A 26148-nucleotide genomic window follows, 5' to 3' on the forward strand; every position below is an offset into this window, starting at 1 on the left:
TGAGCTGACTGGCAGCTCTGACGTAGGTGGGAAGTAAAGGCAACGGGAGCACGACCTGGAAGGCCAACGATCCGGGAAATGTCCTTCCCTTCCCTGGGAGGAAACTCTCAGACTGGCCAACAGGGGGCGCCTTGGAGCACCTGTGCCTAATGAATCCTGGCGCTTCTCTTGTAGCTGGTTTATTAGGCAAGCGTGACCCACCTTACTGGCACTCACAAAGTGGTGTGGGGTGGGATCCGCCACGAAGCCCCTCAGCCCAAGAAAACCTTCTACGTCATCAGTTCTACTGGGCTGCGGGAGTCTATGCTGCTCCCAGGTACCAGCCCGCTCTGTCCCAGGCCACCTGCGGGACCAGGAGGAACCAAGGGTCCCAGGAGGAAGCGAGGGGCGAGGCTCCCTGCTTATCCCTGAGGCTGAATACGCATCTCTGGCGGGACTCTGCTATGACCTCCTTTCCCAGGGCACACTTTCACCCATGCCTGGAGTCACTCAGTGATTCTCTCCAAGCAATGAAAATGTCACCCCCCAAAAAAACCTGTCCCTATGGGTGTTTCCTGGGAGAGCTTGTTCAGGGGCGCATACTGTTTTGCTGACACCTGAACAGTTCTGCTTGTCTGTTTGTCTGCACCTCGGATCTACACTGACACCCTGATATTCTGCCTCCCCCCCACCTCCCGCCTGCACACACACACAGGGCTGATGAATCATATAACCACCGATGAAGCAGTATTCTCTAAGTAGACTTTGAAATCAGAACACTTCAAAAACACTAACAATACCTGTGACAGGAAAAGGTATGCTTTAGGCCCTAAGTTTCCTGAAATGTAATGAGTTGGGAGCAAGTAACTCCTGGGAATGTAGCTAGCAGTGGGGACAGGGGCACACAGGCTGCACGTGGAAATGGGGCCTGTCACTTTACTAAAATGTTAAAAAGCCCACATCCTCCCTTGGGCGTCTCCTCCCTACGCTCTGATTTCACCAGAGCAGGCCCTCCTCCTCCGGGAACCAAGAACATCTGCACAGGAAGCATGAACCATGAGAAGCTAGGCAATGCTCGGCGCTTTGGAATGGGAGCATCAAGGCCACACCACGAAGCCCAGAAGGGCTCTGCGGGACACGGAGAGGGTCTGACCGAAATACAATCAAAGGCTGAACACTTGCACGGGGAAAGGCACGGCCAATGCGGTGAAATGAGATCACAGATGGGACGCGCTGACGGAAGGATGCGGTACCTCGGAGGCATGTTACTTTAACTGGATCCAGAGGGCGTCTTTCGGGACCTGTCTCTCCTGACTGCACTGACCTTTTCCTTTTCCCAAGGCCGCATGAGTACTTAAGCTCATCGGTTGTGAAAACAAATCTGATGAGGTAGCGAAGGAGCCGTCTCCCGTCCTTCTTTGAAGAATTGACGGCCTCATCCCACTGTTTGCTTGTGATGTAGACAGGGTAGTTGTTCAACAGTTGCTTGCTTCCCTGGAAAAACGAGGGATTTTTCTCATTACCAGTGAGCCTGGCAGCCCGCGGCCCAGGCCATCTCCATTTCAAAGGCAAACCTGCTTCTTTAACCAAGCCAGCTCTGCTGACAATGAGCCAGGTATTGAAGAGCACAAGTAATTGCTCATACTCAGAACGGGCACTTTTCAAATTACATTTGCATTTTCTATAACAAGAGCCAATGAGGTATAATGAACACCTTTGAAAGAGGAGCTATTTATAACTTGCATTTTAACAGGTAGGTTAAAATGTGTCAAGATCCAATGACAGGGAATACTATTTAAATATAACCCGTAACTTTCCCTTTCAATCTATTAAAATATGCAAAAAATGACTTTGAAGAGCACCATCACACAAGAAATCTCCATCCTCTGGTTGGCGGAGCGGTCCTTTCAGGAATGATGCTGCCGTGTGTTTTCATAAGCTGAGGCGCATGTGATATGTCTGACACCTAGAGCCAGGGCTTTATAGAGGAAGCAAGGCTCAAAAGCGAATTAAAGAAGGGGGAATTGTGGAGGCAAAAAAAAAATCACGAATAATAATAATGCTAAACAGGCTTTCTCAAATTGCAGTTCTGCAAATGCCACTATGTCACCTCAAAATTTTTCTTACTATTCACCTTTATAATTTATGTCGGCTATAAAAATCCCAAGCTAAATAGCTGCAGTGGGACTAATTACAGGAACTTCTGTAACATTCATAAGCCATGTTTAGTCAATTGCACCGACACCACCATTACTTTAGTTCTGGTTGTCCATAAAATTCTACGGTCCAGGACAAATTAATTAACCTATGATCTCGGTTTTAATGTACTTCTTCCCCAGTAATTAAAGTATACAAAATAAAGAAGGAAAAACACACTGAGTTTTACAACTGTGCAGATTTACTACAGATTGTAAATTTGGCACTGTTTGGGTCTAATAAGACTTATATTTAAAAGAATAAGTAAAATGGTCTGTTCAGTGAAGCGCCAAGATGGACAAACTGCACACGAGCCAGCAGGCTTCCCCAGTCTAGCCAACAGTGGCTGGGTCAAGTTCAATTCTTTTTTTGTCGTCTGTGGGCCGGTTTCCTCTAGGTCCCGGCACAGAACCCAGCGGCATCCTCCAGGCCAGGCCCGTTCTCTGAGCCGTTGCCTGTTGAGTTCCTTCCCTTTCCGGGGCGTCAGTTTTGAGATGCAGAATCAGTTCATGGAACTGCCGGGCTTTCAGTTTGGGCTTCGGGGCTCAGGCCATTCCCGAGCAAGACGCCTCACAGTGCCTGGCCTGAGAACGTGTCTCCAGGGCACGGGAAGGATGAGGAGGGTTTTAAGACGGGAGAGACTCTGGGAGCCAAAGCCACCCGTGGCCCCTGAGCTGATCAAGAGAGGCTGGAGCCCCCCCGCCCCCCCCCCCGAGGTTCCCAAGGTTCCCTCTGCCCAGGTGGCCGTTCCAGGGTCCCACAATGAGAGCAGGTGGCAGACGGGAGGCCTGGCTGGAGCTTGGTGGTGCAGATAGAGAGGCAAGGAGGAAGGATGGGGAGGCAAGTGGTGCCAGGATGTGGGAGAGCGAAGGGCAGATGAACATGGGGCAGGGGGGCTCAGGGCAGTGGGTGTTCTGGGGTTTGGGGGTATGGCTGGACTGGTTGTCTCAGACCAGGAGTCGTACCCAAAACAAGACTGTCACTGTTTTCCGGTAAGGCAACCCTACCCATCCCCAGCCTCACAGCCCCTCCCAGGAGGTGGTGTAGTGTTGTAAGAGTATAAGAAGCTTCTGCACCGCAAAAGATACAGTGACCAGAATACAAAGGCAATCTAGAGAATGGGAAAGGATATTCACCCAGTACCCATCTGATAAGGGGTTGATGTCAAGGATATATGAGGCACTGGTTGGAATCTGCAAGAAGAAAACATCCAACCCCATCAAAAAATGGAGCGATGAAATGAACAGAAACTTTCTCAAGGAAGAAATACAAATGGCAAAAAGGCACATGAAAAAATTATCTTCATCACTAATCATCAGGGAGATGCAGATCAAAACAACTATGAGATACCACCTCACACCACAGAGACTGGCACACATCCAAAAAAACAAAAGCAACCAGTGTTGGGGAGGATGTGGGGAGAAAGGGACTCTACTACACTGCTGGTGGTAGTTCCGACTGGTTCAGCCCTTTTGGAAATCAATATAGACGTTTCTCAAAAAATTAGAAATTGAGCTCCCATCTGACCCAGCAATACCACTCCTGGGAATATATCCCAGAGAGGCAAAAAAGTATAGTCAAAATGACATCTGCACTCGAATGTTCATTGCAGCACTGTTTACAATAGCCAGAACCTGGAAAAAAACCTGAGTGCCCGAGAACAGATGACTGGTTAAAGAAACTTTGGTCCATCTACACAATGGAATACTATGCAGCTATTAGAAAAGATGAAGTCATGACCTTTGCATATAAGTGGATCAACATGGAAAGTATCATGCTAAGTGAAATGGGTCAGAAAGAGAGAGACAGACATAGAAAGATTGCACTCATCTGTGGAATATAAAGTAACAGAATGGGAAACTAACACCCAAGAATAGTAGAGTTAAGTACCAGGAGGTTGAAAGGAGGCTTGGAAGCTGGCCTCACACGCTGGAGGAAAAGGCAGCTCAGATAGAGAAGGGAACACCAGGTAAAGTGTGGTTCGAGGACCCACTGGGGATGGGAGATGCACGCTGAAAGTAGACTATAGATCAAACACGATGGCCACTCAGTACCTCTATTGCAAACCACAACACCCAAAAGGAGAGAGAACAAAAAGGAATGCCCTGCCACAGAGGTGGGATGGGGTGGGGGGGGATGGGATGGGGGGGTGGGAGGGATGCTGGGATCATCGGTGGTGGAGAATGGGCCCTAGTGGAGGGATGAGTACTCGAGCATTGTATGAGGCAAACACAAGCATGAAAGGTTGTAAGTCTGTAACTGTACCTCACGGTGATTCACTAATACAAAATTTAAAAACAAACAAACAAACAAACAAACAAAAAAGAGCAGGCTCAGGGCAGGTGACCGTTTGTCTACACTTGGTCCCTCTTCTGTCCAAACATGAAGTGCCTGGCCTATAGGCTGCCCGCCAGGGCCCTGGGGAAAGTGCTCAACCGGTTCATTTTTGGTTTGGGGACCCAAGCTGGCAAGGAAGAATTCCAGGAAGGGACAGAAGAAGGTAGGGCCCAAATGCCCCAATTTGATCCCTGACACCACACAATCCCCCCTCCCCCAGCATGGCCCCTATCTCAAAAGAAATAACCTTAAGGAGAGCCCCAAAGGTCAGGGGCCAGTGAAAGCACTCAGGGGGGAGGGGCGGGTAGGACTTCTGGCAGCTTCAGTTTGAAATGGCCCCCCGCGGTTCTGATCTCTGCGAGGACACTTAGCAATCCTTCTCAGAAAAACGCTGCGCAGCTGTGTTTAAACATGTGCTTAACCCTGAACAAGCAGTTTTGGAGTAAATGGGGAAAGGCCTCCCGAGAGTATTCAAGGTCATCAGGGGCTCATGCTGGCAATAAACAACCCGCCAGGACAGTTCAACTCGTGTGTGTGTGTGTGTGTGTGTGTGTGTGTGTGTGTGTGTGTGTGTGTGTGTGTGTGTGTGTGTGTTGAGGTGGGTATTTCTCCAGGGTGGCACCCAGTGTCACTCAGAGGGCCATGAAGTCCTGGGAACTAAATTTGGGGCCTTGCACGTGCACGGCTTCTGCACCTCTAAATTACATCACCATCAGCTCCAGCATTGTGCCCCTCTCCCCGCCCCCTCTCCAGGGTTCCCAGGAGGCAAGGCCATCAGGATAACTCTGGCAAATGTGGGAATTACTCCTGGCGGTGCTCAGGGGACCATATGGGATGCTGGGAATCGAACCCGGGTCAGCCGCGTGCCAAGGCAAATGCCCTACCCGCTGTGCTATGGCTCCAGCCCCCCTCTGTGCAGGTCTTTAAGGGACTGTGTCATACCCCTCCAGGCCGTTCCCACCGGGGTTCACCAACAGGGCAGTCCTTGTCACCTCAGTGCATGTGGAGCACCTGGAATTTGAACTTGTGGCCGGATGCAAGCTGGGCAGGTGCTTCCAGACCCTGAATCATCATCTGCCAGGCGTCCGGGCAAGTTGACACGATCCTTTGGCTCATGTTTTGATTTGGTGAGGCTGGAGCCCCGAGATCCCCAAGGTTCCCTCTGCCCAGGTGGCCATTTTGGGGGCCCTCGATGAGAACAGGTGGTAGATGGGCGGGATGGCTGGAGGTTGGCAGCGCAGGCAGCGGTGAGGAGGAAGGATGGGGAGGCAAGGATGGGGAACACCTCGGGGCCCCAGCACCACACCCAGCAGTGCTCAGGGACCACATGGTGCCAGGCATGGGCCCTGGGTCTCTCCCACACGCAGCTTTTTGCATCACCTCCCAGTCCCGGACCCACCTCTCGGAGCGAGCTCTTGCTCCCGTGGGTGAGCTGTCCACCCTCCTCCCAGCCCCCGCCTGCTGGGCAGCCAGGGAGGTACAATCCTCTCCCCAGGTCTCCAAGTTCAGAAGCAGAGCTGGGAACTCTGGCTCCAAATTCCAAGCTCAGCCCTGGCCTTGGAGGGCAGGAGGGTAGGTACCCGGAAGGCAGTGACCATCTGAGGAAGGACCTTCCTGCCAATCCCCTCCCCCTCTCTCTGCCCCCCCCCCCCCGACACACACAGAGGCTCTGGGTTCTTCTGTTAGATACAGCAGCGCAGAGTAAAATGTAGCTTTCATAAAAATGTAATGCCATTTTGAAGTAATTTTCTTCATGAAAAAGGGAAAAAAAAAAGAGAAGTAATTTACAACCCGGAACATGACTCCGAATGCGCCCTGTACTGCGGGCGAGAGCCATCCATACTCTCGTAGCAGAGTTAACAGAAACAAAATGTGATAAATAATACTAATGAGAAAATGCTTAAGACGCCTGGAACAATAATCAAATAGTCATAATGATGCCGACGTGTGATAAAAAGTTTCAATAGCCCTGTCCAGAGGAAATTTCCTCTATTAGTTCCTGGAAGTTTGATCATGTGTTCTCTCCAATTAGTTTACGAGCAGGTTATTTAACTCCCCTGGAGAACTGCATCCATTTACTGTGTTTCCCAGCCTGATAACCAAATGGAAGGTTGGGTGTAACCAACCAAGGAGAGCTTCTTGGAGGAGGGAGGCTTTCCAGATGTGCTTTTTCTTTTTCAACCGTGGAAATTTCAAGTTACCCAATGTGGACTTGATTTTAGAGAGAAATTAAAGGATTTTAAGGGGCTGGAGAGCCAGTACAGTGGGTCAAGAGTTTGTTTCGTACATGCCTGACCAGGATTCAATCTCTGGCACTACATATGGTCGCCTGAGCCCCACCAGGAGGGATCTCTGAGTACTGCTGGGTACCAAAATCACAACCAAAATCACCACAACAAAAATACCCAAAGGATGATAGGCAGAATCTTCTGAGCAAGGCTTTTGGGAGGCCACCTCACCCTCAAAACAAAAGACCAAGTTTGGGAAACGGGGCCCCGGAGATGGCTTAGTAAAATACCAGGGTGACTCGGGATGGAACCAGGGTCCCCAGACTGGATGACCAACTGGAAGATCATGGGGTAGGGGTGCATCTTCGAGTGTCCCGCTAAGCAGTGCAGGTGGAACCAGGTGTGTGTGGGAGGGGGGGGGGGCGGGGAGGGAGTGAACAGGACAGGCGAGCAGAGAAGACGCAGATGGTCCAGTCTTGCAGGGGCTCAGGCCCCCGACCTGCCGAGGCCCCTTTTCTTTGCCAGCGCCTTCTGCACGAGGCATCGGAGTGCTGATGCAGTGAGACCCGGACCCCACGCGAGGTGAGACGCATCCCCTGCCCAGAGAAGGCAGGAGCTCTGGGCCGGGCAAGGAGAAAGACGAGCAAGGAGGGAGGAGGAGAATCAAAGGCCGTTGGCAGCATGAGAAGAACCGGGGTGTGTGTGGGGGGGAGCCAGTGGCCACTGAGGGTCCTGCCAAAGACAATGGGGTGGGCGGGGGCCCTGGCGGCCAGCACAGATGCCCTGCTGGGAAAGGGAGCCACAGGCAGCTCATCTGCAATTATGGTGGGAGGGGGCACAGGCTGGGGCTGGTGGGAGGCGCTGACCTGTGAGGCCCAACCCAGGAAACCACCACCCAGGTGTCAGGCTGCTGACAGTTCTAGAACTGGCCTAGAACTGTTCTGTTCTGTCTGCCCTGCTTTCTTGGGCTGTTAAGACCTGGGGTGTGATGTGTGCTGGCAATGCTTTGGCAGAGATCTCCGGGCACTAAGAGTGCAAAGCACAGGGTGGAATTTAAAGATAATTTCAACGCCGATAGTACAGCGGGTAGGATGCTTACTTTGCATGCAGCGGACTTGGGTTCCATCTCCAGTACCACTGACAGTCACCCGAGCATCACCTGGAATGGTCCCCGAGCACTGAGCCAGGAATAAGCCCTGAGCATCACCGGTGTTGCCCCCCAAACAAACAGAAAAAGATGATTTGGGGGCTGGAATGATAGCACAGTGGGTAGGGCACTTGCTTTGCACGCAGCCAACCCAAGTTCCATTCCCAACATCCCATATGGTCCTCCAAGAACTGCGGGAGTGATTCCTGAGCACAGAGCCAGGAGTAACCCCTGTGCATTGCTGGGTGTGGTCCCCAAACAAAAAGAAACAAAAGAATGGTTTCAACTAGACAAAGAGGAGGAGAGAGGCTGCGCCCTCCTGTTTCCCAAGTAAGCCGTGGGGAGCAGGAGGGAATATGTGGAGCATTGCATTAGGTAACTGCCAGCAAGGCTTCATTTCTAGCTGACCAACTGTTGTTCCCAATCCAGGACACAATCGGTGGTGAGGGTCAGGGCAGGAACTTCTTCTTCCACACCCAGGTGCAAAAGCCCGTTGAGATGAAACAACAGAAGATGCAAAACCGAGTCTGGATGTCCCATAACTTCAAACTAGAGACTAGAGCGACAGACAGTGGGTGAGTGTCTTGCTTTGCATGTAGCTGACCTAGGCTCGATCCCTGGTGCCCCCAGCCCTGCCAGGAGTGATCCCTGAGCACAGGCCCGGGTAAGCCCTGAGCACTGCCAGGTGTGGCTCCCCAAATGCATGTTTTAACAACTCTACTGTCATTCCTGGGGTTTTGCCCACTGAGGCCAGAGGGGAAACAAAACAGATTCTCCACTGGTCCTCTTGTTGTGTGCACAAGCATTTTAATACATGACAATCGCACCTGGCAGGAACAGGAAGGGGCCTTCAGGAACTCAGGCTCCACCTGAGGGGAGGGAGCCGGTGGGAGCCCCGGGCAGCGCCCACACCACTGCAGCCTGTTTCTGCCGCTGTGAGAGAACAAGCACGAGACTCCCTCTCTCGTGCTCCTCACACAGGCTCTCTCACCTCTCCCCCCTGGCTGGGTCTCTGGCCCTCCATCCTGGGAGATGCTCTCATGCTCTGTGGATTGGTCCTGTCCTGGATGGAGCAGGGGGAGAGACATCACAGTGCCTCAGGAGCACTCCCGGGGCTCCCCCTGCCCAAGGACTCCTCTCTCCCTGGCACAGAGTCCACACAGGCCCAGGGAGGGCTCTTCAAGGTCACCTGCAGGCCCTGGAGAGGGCTGGTTTCAGGCTGGTCAGGGAACAGAGGCCAGCCCCCAGGGACCCAGGGACCCCTGACACCGTCCTCCAGGGAGCCACAGACCACTGAAGCCACCCCCCAGGGGTCCATGGAACACTGACACCATACCCCAGGGACTCATGAATCACTGACACCATCCTCCAGGGATCCACGGACCACAGATGCCACCGCCCGGCCTGAATCCACAAACCCGACCCCAGCCTGAACGCCTTGAGACAGAATCCCCTGCTCTACCGTCACCTTAACCATGTCTGAACTCAGTTTCCCAACCTGTCCTGTAGAAATCCTCGCCCCAACCTGAAGGGGAAAAGGATGGTGGTGGGGGGGGGGCAGAGTTCACCATCTTAACAGGTGAATAGCCCTTCAATAAACTTTTTTTTTTTCTTTTTGCTTTTTGGCTCACACCTGGCAATGCACAGGCTCTGCACTCAGAAATCACCCCTGGCGGTGCTCAGAGGACCATATGGGATGCTGAGAATCAAACCCGGGTCAGCCACGTGCAAGGCAAACGTCCTACCCGCTGTACTATTGCTCCAGCCCCTTGAATAAACTATTTTTTCTTATTTTTAACTTGAGTAACGGACCGTGGAGTGATGAGCACCTTGAGGTGGGTTCGGCAACACTCCCCTCTGCTTACAGTCAGCTCTATGAGCTAAATACGTCCTGACCTTCCTTCATATTTTATGTCTGTTCCCAGGTCACATTTCCATACACCTCCAAGTTGAAACTGTATTCTGCAAGTGTAGGGAGAAACCATGAAGATGCTTCCCCCGAGAGAACTTTCAAGTGGAACTCTACTTTGCTTTTGACGGACACTCACCTCGGTCGGCTGGTCAGCTGGCTGGGGGATCAGGAGCTGGTTGTGGTGTTGCAACACCGTCTTCAAGTAATCTAGAACAGTCTGGCATGGCACTAGGGGAAGAAACGCAGCCGTCACACATCAGCTATCCTGTGACAAGAAACTTTACGGTCTAAAAAGATTTTTTGATGCAAACTTCTAAAAAAAAAAGAGAGACTTCTTTTCTAAAGGAAATGGAATCTTCTTTCATTTGACATCCGTAGTTATTTCAGTTTGTAAATACAGAACAGATGTGATGGTCTGGAGAGAATTTTTAGGCTCAGCACAATTCACTGAAAACTTTCGAGTCAAACTTACTGGAAGATGAATTTGGGTCAACGATAATGATCAATGAACAACTTCCAGAAGATCCAGGTCTCCTCTGACTCAAGGAGGAACAGAAGCACCCAGATGTGCTTTCACCAATGGTGCGTTTAGAAGTCAAAGAAACTTGGGGTCAGGGACATAGGACAGAAGATAAGGCTCATGCCTTGCCTGTGGCCATCCCTGCTTCAATCCTGGCATCACGTATGGTTCCCTGAGCACTGCTAGGAGGGGTCCCTGAGTGTAGAGCCAGGAGTGAACCCTGAAAACAGCTGGGTATGGCCCTGCCCCACAAAAAGGAGAAGAAACTAGAAATAAAACGTTTTGAGAATTTTCTTTTTCTTTTTGGGTCACACCCATCGATGCACAGGGGTTACTCCTGGCTCTTCACTCAGGAATTACTCCTGGCGGTGCTCAGGGGACCATATGGGATGCTGGGATTTGAACCTGGGTTGGCCATGTGCAAGGCAAACGCCCTACCTGCTGTGCTATCGCTCCAGCCCCACATTGTGAGAATTTTTAATCCACAACAGAATATTCGTTATCAGTCATGAAATATGACACTAATTTTTAATAATCTGTTCTTAGTTCTTCAGTAGGCAGGACTGTCATACAATTCTTTTTTTAAAATTTTATATTAGAGAATCACTGTGATGTACAGTTACAAACCCATGAACTTTTGTGTTTGTGTTTCACTCATACAGTGATCATGTACCCATCCCTCCACCAGTGCCCATTCTTCTCCACCAATGATCCCAGTATCCCTCTCACCTGTCATACAATTCTAATCTACCTTTTTTGTGTGTGTGTGGTGATAGGGATCTACGCCAGGACCTCACACACACAAAGCTCCATCGCTGAGCTATAGTCCCAGGCTCTGACTGCAAGGTTTTTACTCTCCTCTTAAGAAACTCCATCAATTAATGATGTCCAATTCAGACTGGATTACTATGTACTTCATTAATGGCTGCACATCTTCTTTGGAGGCATCTTAAGGGAATCACTGAATAATTACAATAAAACAGAACAGATCTTATTTTTTGTTTTGTTTTGTTTTTCTTGATTTTTGCTTAGAAGCCACACCCAGAAATGCTCAGGGATTACTTCTAGTTCTGCACTCAGGAATTACTCCTGCTGGGCTCAGGGGACCACATGGGATGCCTGGGATCGAACCCAGGCCAACTGCACACAAGGCAAGCACTCTAGTCACTGTACTATTGCTCTGGCCCCCAAATAGATCTTAATTCATCATGGAACCTGATGCTTTTGTTTCAGTGCATCAATAATTTCTACACCTGAAGATTTATGTTGGAGACCTTTTAGGATATTTACTAATTGCTCTTAAAAGGTCTTGTAGTTTAGTTAATGACCCAATATAGACAACTTATTGCCACTATCTATCTTAGCTGTGTGTTTTCTTATGATGCTTATGCCACATAAAATATTTCACGGGGGCTGGAGCGACAGCATAGCGGGTAGGGCGTTTGCCTTGCACGCGGCCGACCCGGGTTCGAATCCCAGCATCCCATATGGTCCCCTGAGCACCGCCAGGAGTAATTCCTGAGTGCAAAGCCAGAAGTAACCCCTGTGCATCGCCGGGTGTGACCCAAAAAGCAAAAAAAAAAAAAAAAAAGATTTCACCTAAGTCCCAATTTAAAGTATTGCCACTGACTGAGCTTTCTTCTTTGCTTTTCTCACCACTTTTTTTCTTTAAGACAGCAAACAAATCTTATCATCTCTATCTCCTGCTAAAAACTTAAAAAAAAACATTTTTATGGGAGCCAGAGAGCTAGACCAGGTGCTTGCCTTGCACACAGCCGGTCCAGGCTGAATCCCCAGTGTCACAGCCACACACCCAGAGCAACAAGGACAGCAGCAACAGAACAGTTGTGGGAGCCACAGCAGGTGGTGCCAGAGGTGGTATGTGTCATTGAGAACTGAAGCCAGGGCCTCATGTGCCATGCCACCACTCAGGCCACTTCCTCAGACTCCCAACTTTTTTTTTTTAGATACCATATGATAAAAATTCAAAATAAATACACCAGGTGCCAGAGCAATAGTACAGCAGCTAGAGCATTTGCCTTGCATGCAGCGAACCCGGTTCAATCCCCAGCATCCCATACTGTCCCCTGAGCACCGACAGGAGTGATTCCTTAATGCAGAGCCAGGGGTAACCCCTGAGCAGCTACAGGTGTGGCCCACCCCCCAAAAAAACCAATAAAAATAAATACATCAATATTTATTTGCAGAATATGTCACTGTCACTGTCATCCCGTTGCTCATTGATTTGCTCAAGCGGGCACCAGTAACGTCTCCATTGTTGAGACTTGTTGTTACTATTTCTGGCATATCAAATATGCCACGGGGAGCTTGCCAGGCTCTGCCGTGTGGGCTAGATACTCTCGGTAGCTTGCCAGGCTCTCTGAGAGGGGTGGAGAAATCGAACCCAGGTCAGCTGCGTGCAAGGAAAGTGCCCTACCCGCAGTGCTATCGCTCCAGCCCTTGCAGAAAATGAATGACAGGAAATAGTAATTCACTTAACTACTTTTTTACCCCCAAAAGGGTTTTTCTTCAATAACCTTCATAAAGATTTCTGTCTTACAGCCCATGTCAGGGGCCATCTTGAACCATCATTAGAGCCTGTTCTTCCAAGGGAAGACGTGTTTGCTGAACCTCACCAAGATCAACCACATGGAGCAGACAGAAATAGGTGGATGAAGTGGCTGAGGCCAGCTCTTCAGTGTGTTGAGTAAAACCCTCCTGACAGTCCCAGTATCCCAGTTCTGCTAGTCAATTCCGAAGTCGTGCCTGGCTGAGTGAGGCTGCAGCCACTGACACATGCTGGTTCGTGGACACAGGGCTAGGTCTGCACTGGAGAGAGAGTTCAGGGTATCACTCGCCACCTGGCCCCGGGGTCTCCCTGTAAGTGCTGGGGCCCAGCCTCAGCACCGTGGCTGCAAGGTCGGACAGATGGCACTGCCCCGCCAAAGGGCAAGGCCCTCCTCTACATTTAGTCGGTCTCGGTAAAATGCAGAGACCCACTGACAAGGAGCTGAATGAACTTTATTAGTTTTAATCCCTTAACTCATCATCCACAGCCAATAGGTTGTTTATGGGGAAAAAAAATTCCTTAAACGAATCACAGAAATGCTTACAAGGCAGTATAAAAAATGGCATGTTCCTTAGGAGCTCGACCATGTTCAAAACAATTAGTGTCATAGGGAAGGGGCCAGGAGGAAATAAATCTAAGTATTTGACAATAATAATTAAGACATCATTATGTTTTAGTAGCCAAGTTAGGATAGTTATTACCTTTATTCTTCATTGTCCTTGTTAATGGGAAAAAAGTCGTAGAGAATTTCCATGTGGGCATATGCCATAATAATTTTTTTTCTCTTGGGTTTTGGACCATTTGGACCAGATATAACTGGGTACGGCCACATGCATGGGATTTAAAAATTTCTAAAAGTTGGGACCAGAGAGATAGGACAGGGATGAAAGCACTTGCCTTGCATGCAATAACCTTTGTTGGATCCTCAATATAGCGCACTCCCCTGAGTACTACTATGAGTGACCCCAAACACTGTCAGGAGTAGCCCGAATAATGCCTGATGGTGGTAACTATCCCCAACCCCCGATGAAAAAAAAGTTACTTAAAAAAAATCCACAAACTCTTGAGCACTTACTGTTTGGCAGATACTGCCACATGGGAAAAAAAAAAGAAAGAAAAAGGTCTACAACATTATTCATGTTGTGCAAAGACCCCCACTCCTGGCTCCCCGCTACTGCACACTGACACACAGGTGTGGAAGGGCTGCTTTTCTCTCCCAGTTTCAACACCCCCAGCCCAGGGAGCAAGGCCGGTGGATCCAGAAAACAAAACTTCTTGTGTCTTTATGGCTGTAAGGGGCCTGGGGGCTCAGTTTCAGCTAAGTGTGGCCCTGGAGGGGGGTGTCTGCATGCACGCTCGAGGTTCCCACTTAGGCAGTGGTTAAAGAACTGGCAGACAGGATCCCACCAAGCATCCGGAGAACCAAGTCCCAGCTCCAATTCTCAAAGAGCACAAAGGGCCGAGGGCTGTGTGCTGCCTGCACCTGCTGGAACAGCGCCCCCTTCTGGAGGTTCGGGGAGAGCTACTAGATTTCTAGAGAAAAGAGGGGAAAAAACCAACCAGCCAACAACCCACCCAACAGTGTGGCTGGGGGCGGGTGAGTTATGTCACAGTGAAATAAGAGGTGGGACCCTGACTCAGATGCCCCAACCTCCGGGCATCCCTTCCGTGGACCTAGAGTTCTGAGGACACACGGTCTCAGAGAAGGAAGCCCAGTGAGCACCTGCCCAGTGGTTCTGACTGGCCCTGCCAGATTCTACTTCTTAGCCCTCAAAGATAAGAGTGAGGTCAGACACAGCCTAGAGCAACGAAAGGATCCTCCAAGCCACTGGGGCTGAAGCCTTGTAGGGTGCAGGGCCTCCACAGGCTGAAAGTCTCCAATGCAAGGCGCCATTTATTTACATTTTGGCTTCTGGGCCACATCCGCTGATGCTCCAGGCTTACTTTTGGCTCTGTGCTCACTTTATTTATTTTGTTTTTTTTTTTTTGGCGGGGGGGTCACATCTGGTGATGCATAGGGGTCACTCCTGGCTCTGCACTCAGGAATTACTCCTGGTGATGCTCAGGGGACCATATGGGATTCTGGGACTTGAACCCGGGTCTGCTGCTTGCAAGGCAAATGCCCTCCCCGCTGTGCTATCGCTCCAGCCCTGTGCTCACTTTAAATAAGTCACTCTCAAAGGTGCAAGACCTACCAATTGGGCAGTTTCCATTCATTTGCTTATTCCGCAGAGAACTCCCAGGTGGAGGCCAGAGAAAAGGCTCAATGGGCCACAAGCATGCAAACATGCAAAAAGCCCTAGGCTTGGCCCCCCTCCACCCCAAGACAGGGTCCCTGAGGCACCCCCTGGGGCACTCCTAACCCTGCCCAGCATCCAAACAGGAGACAGCCCCAAAGCACCATTGGGCCCCCCCTCCCTCCCCCTCCAAAATTGATGGGGGGGGGGAGTTCCATCCTAGGAGATCTGATAAGAAAACAGAATGGGGGATGGGCTGAAGTGATAATAAAGACCAGGCGCGCCTGGTACATGGCTTACCAGGGGTCAATCCTGGCACCCTACCCAGTCCCCTGAGTCCTGCTAGGAGTGATCCCTGAACCCAGAGGCAGAAGCCAGCCCTGAGCATTGCCAGGTGTGACCCAAAAATCAAGGAGAAAAAAATCTTCAGAATTTTAGGACATGACCGTGGTGGACCAAGAAAATCAGAAGTGCACGAAAGGGGCGGGCAAACAGTACAAAAGGCGAGGGCGCACAGCTGGCATGCACAGGGCCCCAATTCGATCCCTACCACTTAAGAGTCCCTGAGTGTATGTGGGTGGGGTCCTATGGCCCCCAGCAGAGCAGGCCCCTAGCAGCGCCCCCCCCTCCCCCCTAGCACTGAGCAGCCAGGTGCGATCTATCCAGAACAGCCTGGGCGCTGCTCCGGAGGCCCCTCCCCCAAGAGAAAGGCTCTATGTCTCGTCTCCCTTCCTGGGGTGTCAGGGATCAAACACAGGCCTCACACAGGGGGGCAAGGCCTCTGCCCGCTGAGGCCCCTCCAGTGGGCTGCCTGTGTCCAGCAGACTGTTCTGTGCAGACACTGCACTCACACCCCGGCCTGGTCCCCCCACATTTCTACGTGACTGCCGCGTCACTGCTCTCCCGGGACCCCCGCGGATCCCTCACCCAGGTGCCCTGTCTGCCGCACCCCTCCCGGTGAGACCGAGCCGGGCACACACTCCGCCTTCTGCCTTCGGCTCTCCCAGAGCAAGTATTCTCTTCACGGTCTCCTGGGCGCCACCTTTTTTCACATTTTTGTGCCTTTTCTTGGCTAGCGATCTCACTGTTTCAAGCAGAGTGCAAACACGAAGCGAAGCCGAGTTGACGCGTCTGCTTCCTGAGCGCCAGAAGGCTGTGATGCGTCTTACGGAAAAAACACACGTGCGGGAAGCTTCACTCAGGCTGCGGAGGTGCTGCCCGCCGAGGCTCGGTGCTGACCGAACACAGGGCGATGCTGAGAAAGGGCTCAGAACAGAGCCGATCAGGAAAGAACCAGACCGGGTCGGGGGCGGTGAGGAGGGCACCGTGCGGTCAGAGTCATCTCCCCGAGGAGTGACGCTTCATTCCGTGGTCACAGCATCTCTGCCGTGCCCTCTTCCAGCAGAGAGGAGTGAGTGTTTCAAGGGTGAAATGGGTCTCTTCATCCAAGGTCAAGGGGCTGAGAAAGGAATCTCAGACCTGCGGCAGATCCCACCCAACGACGTTTATACTTCTGAAGGCGATATGAGAACACTTTTTTTTTTTGGCTTTTTTGGGTCACACCTGGCAATGCACAGGGGTTACTCCTGGCTCTGCACTCAGAAATTACCCCTGGCAGTGCTCAGGGGACCACGTGGGATGCTAGGAATCGAACCTGGGTGGCCGTGTGCAAGGTAAACGCCCTACCCGCTGTGCTACTGCTCCAGCCCTGGGAATACTATTTCTTGCTGGGACCTCATGGAGTTGTAAGTGGAGTTTATCCTGCATGGACATTTCAGCTTGTTTAATGGGTCAGACCCGTTATGCCTGGGGTCATTCCTAGTTCGTTTACACAAAGAACCAGGTAGTGCTGGGAGTTAAACCTAGAGCTTCCAGATGCACAACGTCCCTCAGAGCTTGTTCTCTCCTGCCTGCAAACTACTTTATATAAAGGAAAAAAGGAAAAGGTCCTTGATATCATCAGCAAAAAAAGTGATTCTCTCCCTTTGATTTGGTATATAGAAAATTTCAAGGTACTTAGTGTATAATTATCTGGTGTTGGAAACTTATAAAAAATTACATTTTAGGGGGCCTGAGAGATAATATAGTGGGGAAGGCTTGCAAACACCAAACTTGGGTTAGATCTCCAGCACTGAAAAGGTTCCCTGAGCACTGCCAGGGAGTGATCCCTGAGCACAGAGCCAGGAGTAAGCCCTGAGCACTGCCAGGTGTGACTCCAAAGTTTTGTTTTTTATGTGCTTCCCTTTTTCATCATTTTTTTTAAATTGAATCACCGTGAGATAATTACAAAGCTTTCAGGTTTGAGTTTCAGTTATCCCTCCACCAGTGTATATTTTCCAACACCAGTGTCCCCAGTATCCCCCCCTTCCCCTGCCTCTATGGCAGACAGTTTCCCTCTTACTCTCTCTCTACTTTTGGGCATTATGGTCTGCAATACAGAGACTGAGAGGTTATCATGTTTGGTCCTTTATCTACCTTCAGCACACATCTCTCATCCTGAACGATCCCTCCAACCATCCATCACTGACTGAGTGATCCCTTCTCTATCCCAGCTGTCTTCTCCGCCCAGCTCATGAGGCAGGCTTCCAACTGTGGCCCTGAATTTTTTTTAAAAAAAATTTCACTTTGAGGCTAGAAAGATAGTACAGTTGGTAGGGCAACTGTCTTGTAACTGGCTGAACAGGTTGGATCCCCTTGCACCCCATACTGCCCCCTGAGCCCTGCCGGGAATAATTCCTGAGCGCAGAGCTAGAAGTAAACTCTGAGTACTGTCGCCCAAAACACAACCAAAAAAAATTTATATTTTATGGAATTAGAGAAAGAAAACCTGTTTAAGGCACTTGCCTTGATGCATTCAACCCTGCTTCAATCCCCAGCCCCGCCTGTTTCCCTGAGCACTGAGAACAGGGTCCCCAAGCACACAGGAGTAGCTCCGGAGAACCACCAGGTGTGGCTCAAAGCCACACTTATGATCCATGTAATAATTTCCGTGTTTCAGAATCTCTGAATCTTGCACATGAAGTCATTGATCACGTGTAATCATGGCCTGCCGTGTTTCTTTTTAAGCTCATCATTGGGCATCTGCTGGCACCCATTCCTAACTCACCTGCGTGGATCCCTGAGCTGGTAGGACCTGAAGGTTCCCACCAGGGGCTGTGGGACCCTCTCTCCACAGCTTTCCCCTCAGACCTCCACATTCTTGATCCAAAGCCTTTTCTCTTTCTCCATTTCTCCCTTTTTCTCTTTCTCTTTCCCTCCTTCCCTCCTTCCTTCCTTCCTTCCTTCCTTCCTTCCTTCCTTCCTTCCTTCCTTCCTTCCTTCCTTCCTTCCTCTCTCTCTTTCTTTTCTCTCCCTCTCTCTTTCTTTTCTCTCCCTCTCTCTCTTTCTTTCTTTCTTTCTTTCTTTCTTTCTTTCTTTCTTTCTTTCTTTCTTTCTTTCTTTCTTTCAAAAAACTATTTTAACTTCCTTTTTCTTGGGGCAGAGAGGGTGTTCGGGGGGCCTAGTGACCACTCCGGGTAATTCTCAGCCAATTGGATGTGGGGGAAGGCATATGTAGCTGCGGTTTGGATCTGGGTCCCAGAACTACCAGACATACTCCCCGACCACTGCACTACCACAAGGTCTGTCCAGGAACGAGCTTTGTTGTCATATTTTTTTGTGTGTGGTTTTGGGGTTACACTTTGCAGTGCTTCGGCTACTCTGGGGCCTGTGCTGGGTGGGGTTGCTGGAACCTTATGTCTCTTGTGTAAAGCCAGCGCTGAGTGTGCTAACTTTCCCACCTTAAGAAATGCAAGACCTACATGGGGCGGGGGTTTGACGGGAAGGTGAAGTGCCAGGGCCCTGGCTGGAGAAAGGGCTCTCTGGTGATGAGCACCGTGGTGTTGGAATGATATGTGTGAAAAAATACTGTCACTGTTATCCTGTTGCTCATCGATTTGTTCGAGTGGGCACCACTAATGTCTCTCATTGTGAGACTTATTGTTACTGTCTTTGGCATATCCAATACGCCATGGGTAGCTTGCCAGCCTCTGCCGTGTGGGCGCAATACTCTCGGTAGCTTGCCAAGCTCTCCGAGAGGGGCGGGGGAATCGAACACGGGTCGGCCACGTGAAAGGCGAACGTCATACTGGACTGCTATTGCTCCAGCCCATGAAAAAATACGTGTAACAATATTATAAAACTTATCCTAAGAAAGGAGGGAAGGAAGGCAAGGTCTTTTGTTCGGGGACTGTACTTTCTGGTGCTCAAAGCCCTAAGTGGCCTTCAAAACCAAACCAAAATCAGGGCTTTTATGTATTATTAGTTTTTCTTTGCCACTTAGGGCTCTCTCCTGGGTCTGTACTGGTTATAGGAGAAACACAAGACTACCTGCTGCCCTTTTCTTCAAACGGGTGCCCACTGTCAGGTTCCACTCTCCCAGCCCCACCAAACTTGATGCTGGAAACGGAAAGGGCCTTCCTGGGTACCACCTGGCTTAGTCTGTGGCTAATCCAAAAGGGGCAGATGGAGATGCGGGCGAGAGGATGAGAGGATGAGAGGACTGAGCGCTCTCCCTCTGATTCTGCTCCCAATGCACACACCTAACGAGTTCAGTGCGTATCACTCCTAATGCAGACACTCATTTGTTTCTACCCACAATTCCCCAACACCTTTTTTTTTTTTCTTTTTGGGTCACACCTGGCCATGCACAGGGGTTACTCTACTCCTGGCAATGCTCAGGGAACCACATGGGATGCCGGGAATTGAACCCGAGTCGGCTGCATGCAAGGCAAACGCCCTACCCGCTGTGCTATCACTCCAGCCCCTAACAGCTTTCTTTGGTCACTCCTGGAGGTGCTCATGGAGGGCTAAAGGCAGGGGACAGGACTGGGGTTGGCTACAAGCAAGGCAAGGCCTTAACTCCAGCCCCATCACTCTAGTTCACCAAATGGAGCCCATTAAAGGTAGTTTTTATTGTGAGGGGAGAGAGGGAGAAGCGTGTGTTCAAGAGAGATTCCAGGCTTCTCCAGAGTGGAAAAGAGATTAAGCATTTTCTTGAAGACAAATGTGTGTTTAGGGGAGAACCAGGCTTGAAGAGCAAGTCCCAAATGGATTCCAATCCATAAAGCTGAACGTAAGCGGGTTCCTGAAGGAAGTGATGTTTTTCTGACATGGTCCAAGTTCACAGGGAGCACTGTCAGTGGGTTGGAGCGTTTCCAGGAGCATTGAGGACCATTAGCCCAAGTTCAGTGTTACTATCCAAGAGCCCAGAGGGCTCAAGAAATGGCGTTTACTGTCTCCTTTCAGGGCAGCTAAGGTCAGTGATTAGTAGGCGACCAGCGAGGGGTTACTCATGTGATAGACATTTCGCCTGGTATGGATTTAGGAAATGGGAGCTGGACTGACCCCTCATACATGTTTAGGATTTGCCCGAGAGATATTTGCCAAGGAGTGAGGAGGATTGAATGATCCACTAGACATTGGCATCACGTGGCACCTTGCACTCTAAACTCCCTCCTCCCTTCCAAATGGCCGATGGACTATTTTCTCCTGCCCCAGTGAAGGGGGGTTGGGGAAGAGTAAATTGGGAATTCCTCCTTTGTTGGTAAAACTCACTTTCCAGCATTAATTCACAGGTCAATGAAGGAGGTAAAACCCACAGGGTGCCCGCTCTCGGCCTTGCAGAAGTCAGCGGGGCACAACGCCAGGGCATTTTTCCAGGTTCCACCAGGCCCTCCCAGGCACTCCACACCATGCGGTGCCAAGGGCCCAACTCTGGATCTCTGAGCACGTGAAGCTCTAGTGCTTGAATTCCCTGCGTGGCCTCTGATAAGCCATTCGGAAAACATCTGGGCCATGGAGACAAACAGGACAACAGGCAGGTGGCTTTGTACCTGCTCAGCAAACCTGGGGGTGGCTCTCGTGGTCCCCCAGGCCTGAGTAGCAGCATTGTTCTGGCCAAGCCTGATTCCCAAATTCCCAGCCCCATACGTGTGGCCTAAGAGTTCTCCCCCAAATAGAAACCTCATTTTTTGGGGGGATGCCATGGTGCTCAGGGCTTATTCCTGGCTCTGTGTTCAGAGAATAACTCCTGATAGGGCTGGAGGACCATATGGGGTCACAGGAATCAAACTGGGGTCAGTCAGATGCAGGGCAGGTGCCTTATCTGCTGTATTATTTTTCTGACTCATACCTGTTTTGGGGTTTGGTTCCTATCTGTACTAATGAACAAGTAGGCAAGTTCCTTCACCATTCTTTCCTTATTTCTAGATCAGCTGCCAAAATGGATAACTCAAAGAAGAAAATTAGGAAGCAAACATTTCTACGTATCAGTCCTAATCTCTTTATTTGGAGGGAGAGAAGGTTTTGGGGCCACATCTGGCTGTGGTCAGGGATCTCTTCTGGTGGTGCTCCAGGGACCGTATGTGGTGCCGAAGATTGAACCAGAGCTCAAGTCTGCGTGCCAGGCAAGCACCTTACCTCTTGTACTATCTCTATGGCTCAATAAAAGAAAAATTTACTATGTGTGCTGTACTTTGAACAGAATCTTTGAGGACTTCAACATGTATGCAATCTGTCGATAATTGTACTCTAGAGAATATATACTCAAAAGTTTATCAATGACTAATACGGTTAAACCACAGTGTTTCAGCTGATAATCTTAACACTTCTGTAAGCCACAAACAGGTAGGAATGAATTGGAAGATATAAACAAAATCAGAAAATTTGCAAATAAGGGGGAAAAATAGCTTCTGATATCCAGAGATCCTGCCTTAAAAATAAAAGTACCACTCGGGATATTTAGTGTCTCTCTGAAAGGCAGGAACTGTCTCATGTTTTGCCAGGAGGCACCAATAGTTTGGAAGCAGATTAATTATCGCTTGGTCTTTGATCTAGTTCTCCTAGTTTACAGTTGCTTATTCACTATGGGGGCGGAGGAAGGGGCTTGCATGCTAACGAGACTATGCCTGTTGAAGTTGAATGAGAAAGGTGGGGAATCACTGGAACAGAAGAGATCATTTGTTCACCTCCCTCTGCCCCATCTCTGAGGGAATCATTTCCCTTCTCTCACTAAGAAAGCACACATACAGCAAAGTCTGAAAAGTACCAAGAGTCTTTTTAAACTAAGAGGTTCTCTTTTTGAACAAAACTTGGATTCCTAGTACCTGAGGTTTTTTTTCTTCTTTAAATTTCATTAAAGAAATCATTTCACTTTTCATAGAGACACCTCTTTTCATGGCATGGGGCGGAGGGATTTAGGCTTATCCCCTAGTCTATACCCCTAGGACAAGGTGAAATTTCTGGTTAGCTATGGCAGGCTAGGGGCATCTCTTTGATCCTAACTTGGGCACATCACTGACCCAAACAAGCAAACAGAATATGTAAATAATGCATATGCACACGTACACCTGCACACACACACACACACACACACACACACACACACACACACACACACACACACACACGAAAGGCAGATGGTTTACAAGGCACGTGGCTGGGTACCTGGGACACTCTCTAATTTCCTGCGGAGCTCTTCGTTTTCTTGCTGTAGGGAAATGACCTCCTGCTCCAGCTCTTGGCATCGTGGGCAGTAGCCTTCCTCTTCCTCCTCCTCTTCCTCCTCGGGCAGGGTGGAGGAAGATGGGTGGCCATGGGATTCGGATGTGGCCGGTGAGGTCCAGCCCCCTAGTGTGTGCACGGGGGAGGTGGACAGAGGGTCGCCCTCGGCCAGGTGGCCATACTCACTGACGGAGGAGGTGCTGGCAGTGGGGAAGCTTCCGGAGAGCAGGTAATTCTGTAGGGAGTCTGTGAAAACCCGCAGGAAGGCTGAGGTCTGCTGTTTCCTTTGCATATATTGCATCTCTATGTCTAAACTGTCTGAGGTCTGGCTGTGGACTCCTTTCCCCATGTGGCACGGCTCCTGTCTTTCGGGGTAACTTGAGCCTTCCTGCTTGACGAAAGAAATCATGGATGGGGAGTGACTGGAGTCCAGAAGTTTTCCTCCACAGTTTAAGAGGCTAAGGACGCGGCTACATTGCTGGGCGAAAGCATCCAAGATCATACGGCTCTCTGTAAACAAAGGGAAGACGCGTCAGAACCCACCAAGGTCACTGGGCAGAAGCAAGGCCTAGGGAAGGGCGGTGGATTTAATTCAACCCTCAAGAATGTTTTGTTGACAGAACAGTATACCACAGAGATGCCTCCAGACCCCACGCCAGGCTTTGTCACCAAGGGCAACCCGAAAGGGCCGGGCGAGTTCCCCTGACTGCCCCAACAGAGTGTTGGCGGCCAAAATCCTCCAGGACTCAATTGCCACCATGCTCATGTCCACTCTCCACAGGCTCAGACGAGCCTCACCCGTGAATGAATCTGCAGAAAAACCTGGTATGTGGAACCTGTGGCTTAAAACTCCAGGTTCAACAGAGTTGGGAATGGATGGCCTCCCCCGACCTCCCTGTGTTTTGGGTACCTTGGCAGTCTCACCCAGGAACCGCCTCTGGTGCCACAGAATCTCATTCATGACCATAATCCAGAGACTCGGCAATAAATCTCTCCGAAGAGAACACAGAATGTGATACACCCTCGGGTTGCCTCCTGACACCCTGCCAGGCGGTCTCATCCAGGGCAATCCAGAGTAGGGTTCCCTTCCCCACCCCCCAGTGGAGCCCAGAAGCCGAATACCTCCAGAACTCTCCTGCTGCCATGCTCCATGGCTGCTCTCCATAGGCTCGGACGAGCCTCTCCCATAAGTGAAAGCTGCTGTATAACTGTATTTTCAATCTCAGAATTCTTGGAGCATACTTTACACCACTGATTTACCAAGAGTAGCACACCACATTGATGGGGTTTAAAGCAGAAGGCAACCAATCTTAGGGGGAACTACATATGCACACGGATGTATACATGAGCGCACAAGGCTCAACCTTTAACAACATATTAGTAATCTTTTATAGAAGGGCTTAGTGATGCCTGGGTGAAATGCAGACACTTTCCTCTAAGAAAACATTTTGGGATCATTTTTAGCAGATTATTTATACCAAGCAATATAAAAAATTACTTCGGTTCTGCTTTGGGGGCAGGGCATGGGGTTCAGGACGGAAACATTCAAAATATCAGTGATGGGAAGGTATAATGATGGTGGGATTGGTGTTTGAATAATAAATGTAAACAACTGTTGGGAATAACTTTATAAAAAGAAAATTTTTAAAAAAGTTTTGTTCGGCGCCATACCTGGCAAAGCTCAGGGCCTAACTCCTGGCTCTGCACTCTGCACTCAGACTCCTGGTGGTATTCAGGGGAACAGAAAATGCTGGGGGCCAAACCTGGGTCGGCCACATTGTACTATGGCTCTGATGGAAACCCTCAAAATTGCTTCTGAAAAGTTTCTATTCCTACTCTCCATGAATCTCCTTTTAACACCTCACTTGGCTTCTGTTCTGCAATGTGTGTATGTGTGTGGGGGGTGGGTGGGTGGGCGGAGTGGGTGTTAGGCTGGTGAGTGACCCCCCAGCTCCATCCTCTGCAAAAGGGTGGGGCAGGGCTCTGGCCCTGTCTGGTGATGGCCTGGGTAGTACCAGCTGGCCTGCACGGCTCTGCACTCAGCCCTCCGGCTTCATTAATATCCTTACTCTGATGAATCGAGCCAGCCACTGCAGACTCAATTCCTCATTGATAGAAGGGCTTACAGCAATCATTACTTCTATTTCTGTAGTGCCCTCATGCCCTTGCTATTAATCAGCTGATACAATTCCCTGCCGAGGAAGTTGCTCCTCGATGCAAAGTGGAGAAGAAAGATAAGGCTTTCCGAGGCTCACCCTAGATCCCGGGGGTAAGACAAAGAGGCACCTGGGCGGCAAATGGCGACCAACTAGGAGGCACATTCGGGGTCTTGACAGTCTGTCTTCAAACTCTCTGCTCCCTCGAGTCTCTGGTCAAGGCCAGCATACAGCCAGATTGCCTGAAGCAGTACCGCCTCCGCAGGCCAAGCAAGGCGGTCGACCAGGAGACCACCCTGTGTCCTAAGAGAGCACGGGCCAAGAGTACTGCCCCACGCACACAGACGCCAACTCCAAAGCCTTGAAACAGTGGAAAGCAAAAAGGGAGCAAGCAGTTCAGTGCAAAAATCAACCCCATCCCCCCTGCCCACGTGGTAGAAGTGTGACTTAATATCAGTCTGGGAGTGTGGAAAACTCACTCTAAATAAACTCATCACGAGGTCGAACCTCGGCTTTCCTGACCACCACCCAGAACGGGCTCTTCATAAAAGACACAGAAGTCCGTTTGGGGTTCTGTTTTGGCAATGTTCAGGGCTCACCCCTGACTCGGATCACTCCTGTCAGGCTTGAGCGACCCATTTGGGATGCCAGAAATCGAACCTGAGTCGCACCGTGTGAAAGACAAGCACCCAAGCACCCTTCCAGCTATCTCCCATCTCCCCACTCCTTTGGGGGTTTACAGTATAGCGTGAGCAGGCCTTTCCCTTCCTCCCTTCCCTTCCTCCCTCTCGCCTGCACAATGAGAAGCACAAACAAAACACTGGAGACTTTTGTCAACAATTAGTTTGGGACAGAAATGTAACAAGAGACTTGCAATCTCTGAAAATGTTGCTTGACTAAGAGTGTTTCCCCCTCTGGGGGCCGGGCCTGGGTGGGGGTTGCTCCGGTGGTAAATAAAGCCTTGGCCAGATGCTGGAAGGAGCAAGGCCAGAGGGAAGGTGCTTTCAGGGGTTCTGTTCTGTGGCGCAGGAGCAGAGCAGCTGCAAGGAGAACTCAGTTTCTCCAGCAGAGCCCGGCCTCAGGATCAACACGAGCCCACTTCATAAACTTCCTGCAGTACAGACGTACCAGCATTGTTTTTTACAATTCTGCCACAAAGTACTAAGATACAGGAGGAGCAGGGAGGCCGGAATTGCCTCCTTGGCCTGTCTTTTTATTAGTGAATCACCATGAGTTACAGTTACAAACTTATGAACGTCCATGTTTGCATTTTGTTTATATCCCTCCACCAGTGCCCAGTCCCCTCCACCAATGTTCCCAGTATC

General features: G+C 50.2%; 1 protein-coding gene across 1 annotated transcript in view; it reads right to left on the reverse strand.

Moving 5' to 3' along the window:
- Positions 1-26148, reverse strand: part of BEND4 (BEN domain containing 4) — a 41460-nt gene that overhangs the window by 7597 nt on the left and 7715 nt on the right. Inside the window, exons 2-4 of the mRNA XM_055140131.1 lie at positions 22611-23177; positions 9936-10027; positions 1233-1473 (exon numbers count right to left, since the gene is read on the reverse strand). Of these exons, the coding sequence (XP_054996106.1) occupies positions 1233-1473; positions 9936-10027; positions 22611-23177 (900 nt within the window). The remainder of the gene's footprint in view (positions 1-1232; positions 1474-9935; positions 10028-22610; positions 23178-26148) is intronic.

Source organism: Sorex araneus, chromosome 5 (genome assembly GCF_027595985.1).
Source record: "Sorex araneus isolate mSorAra2 chromosome 5, mSorAra2.pri, whole genome shotgun sequence".
In the NCBI taxonomy this organism is placed as follows: Eukaryota; Metazoa; Chordata; class Mammalia; order Eulipotyphla; family Soricidae; genus Sorex; species Sorex araneus.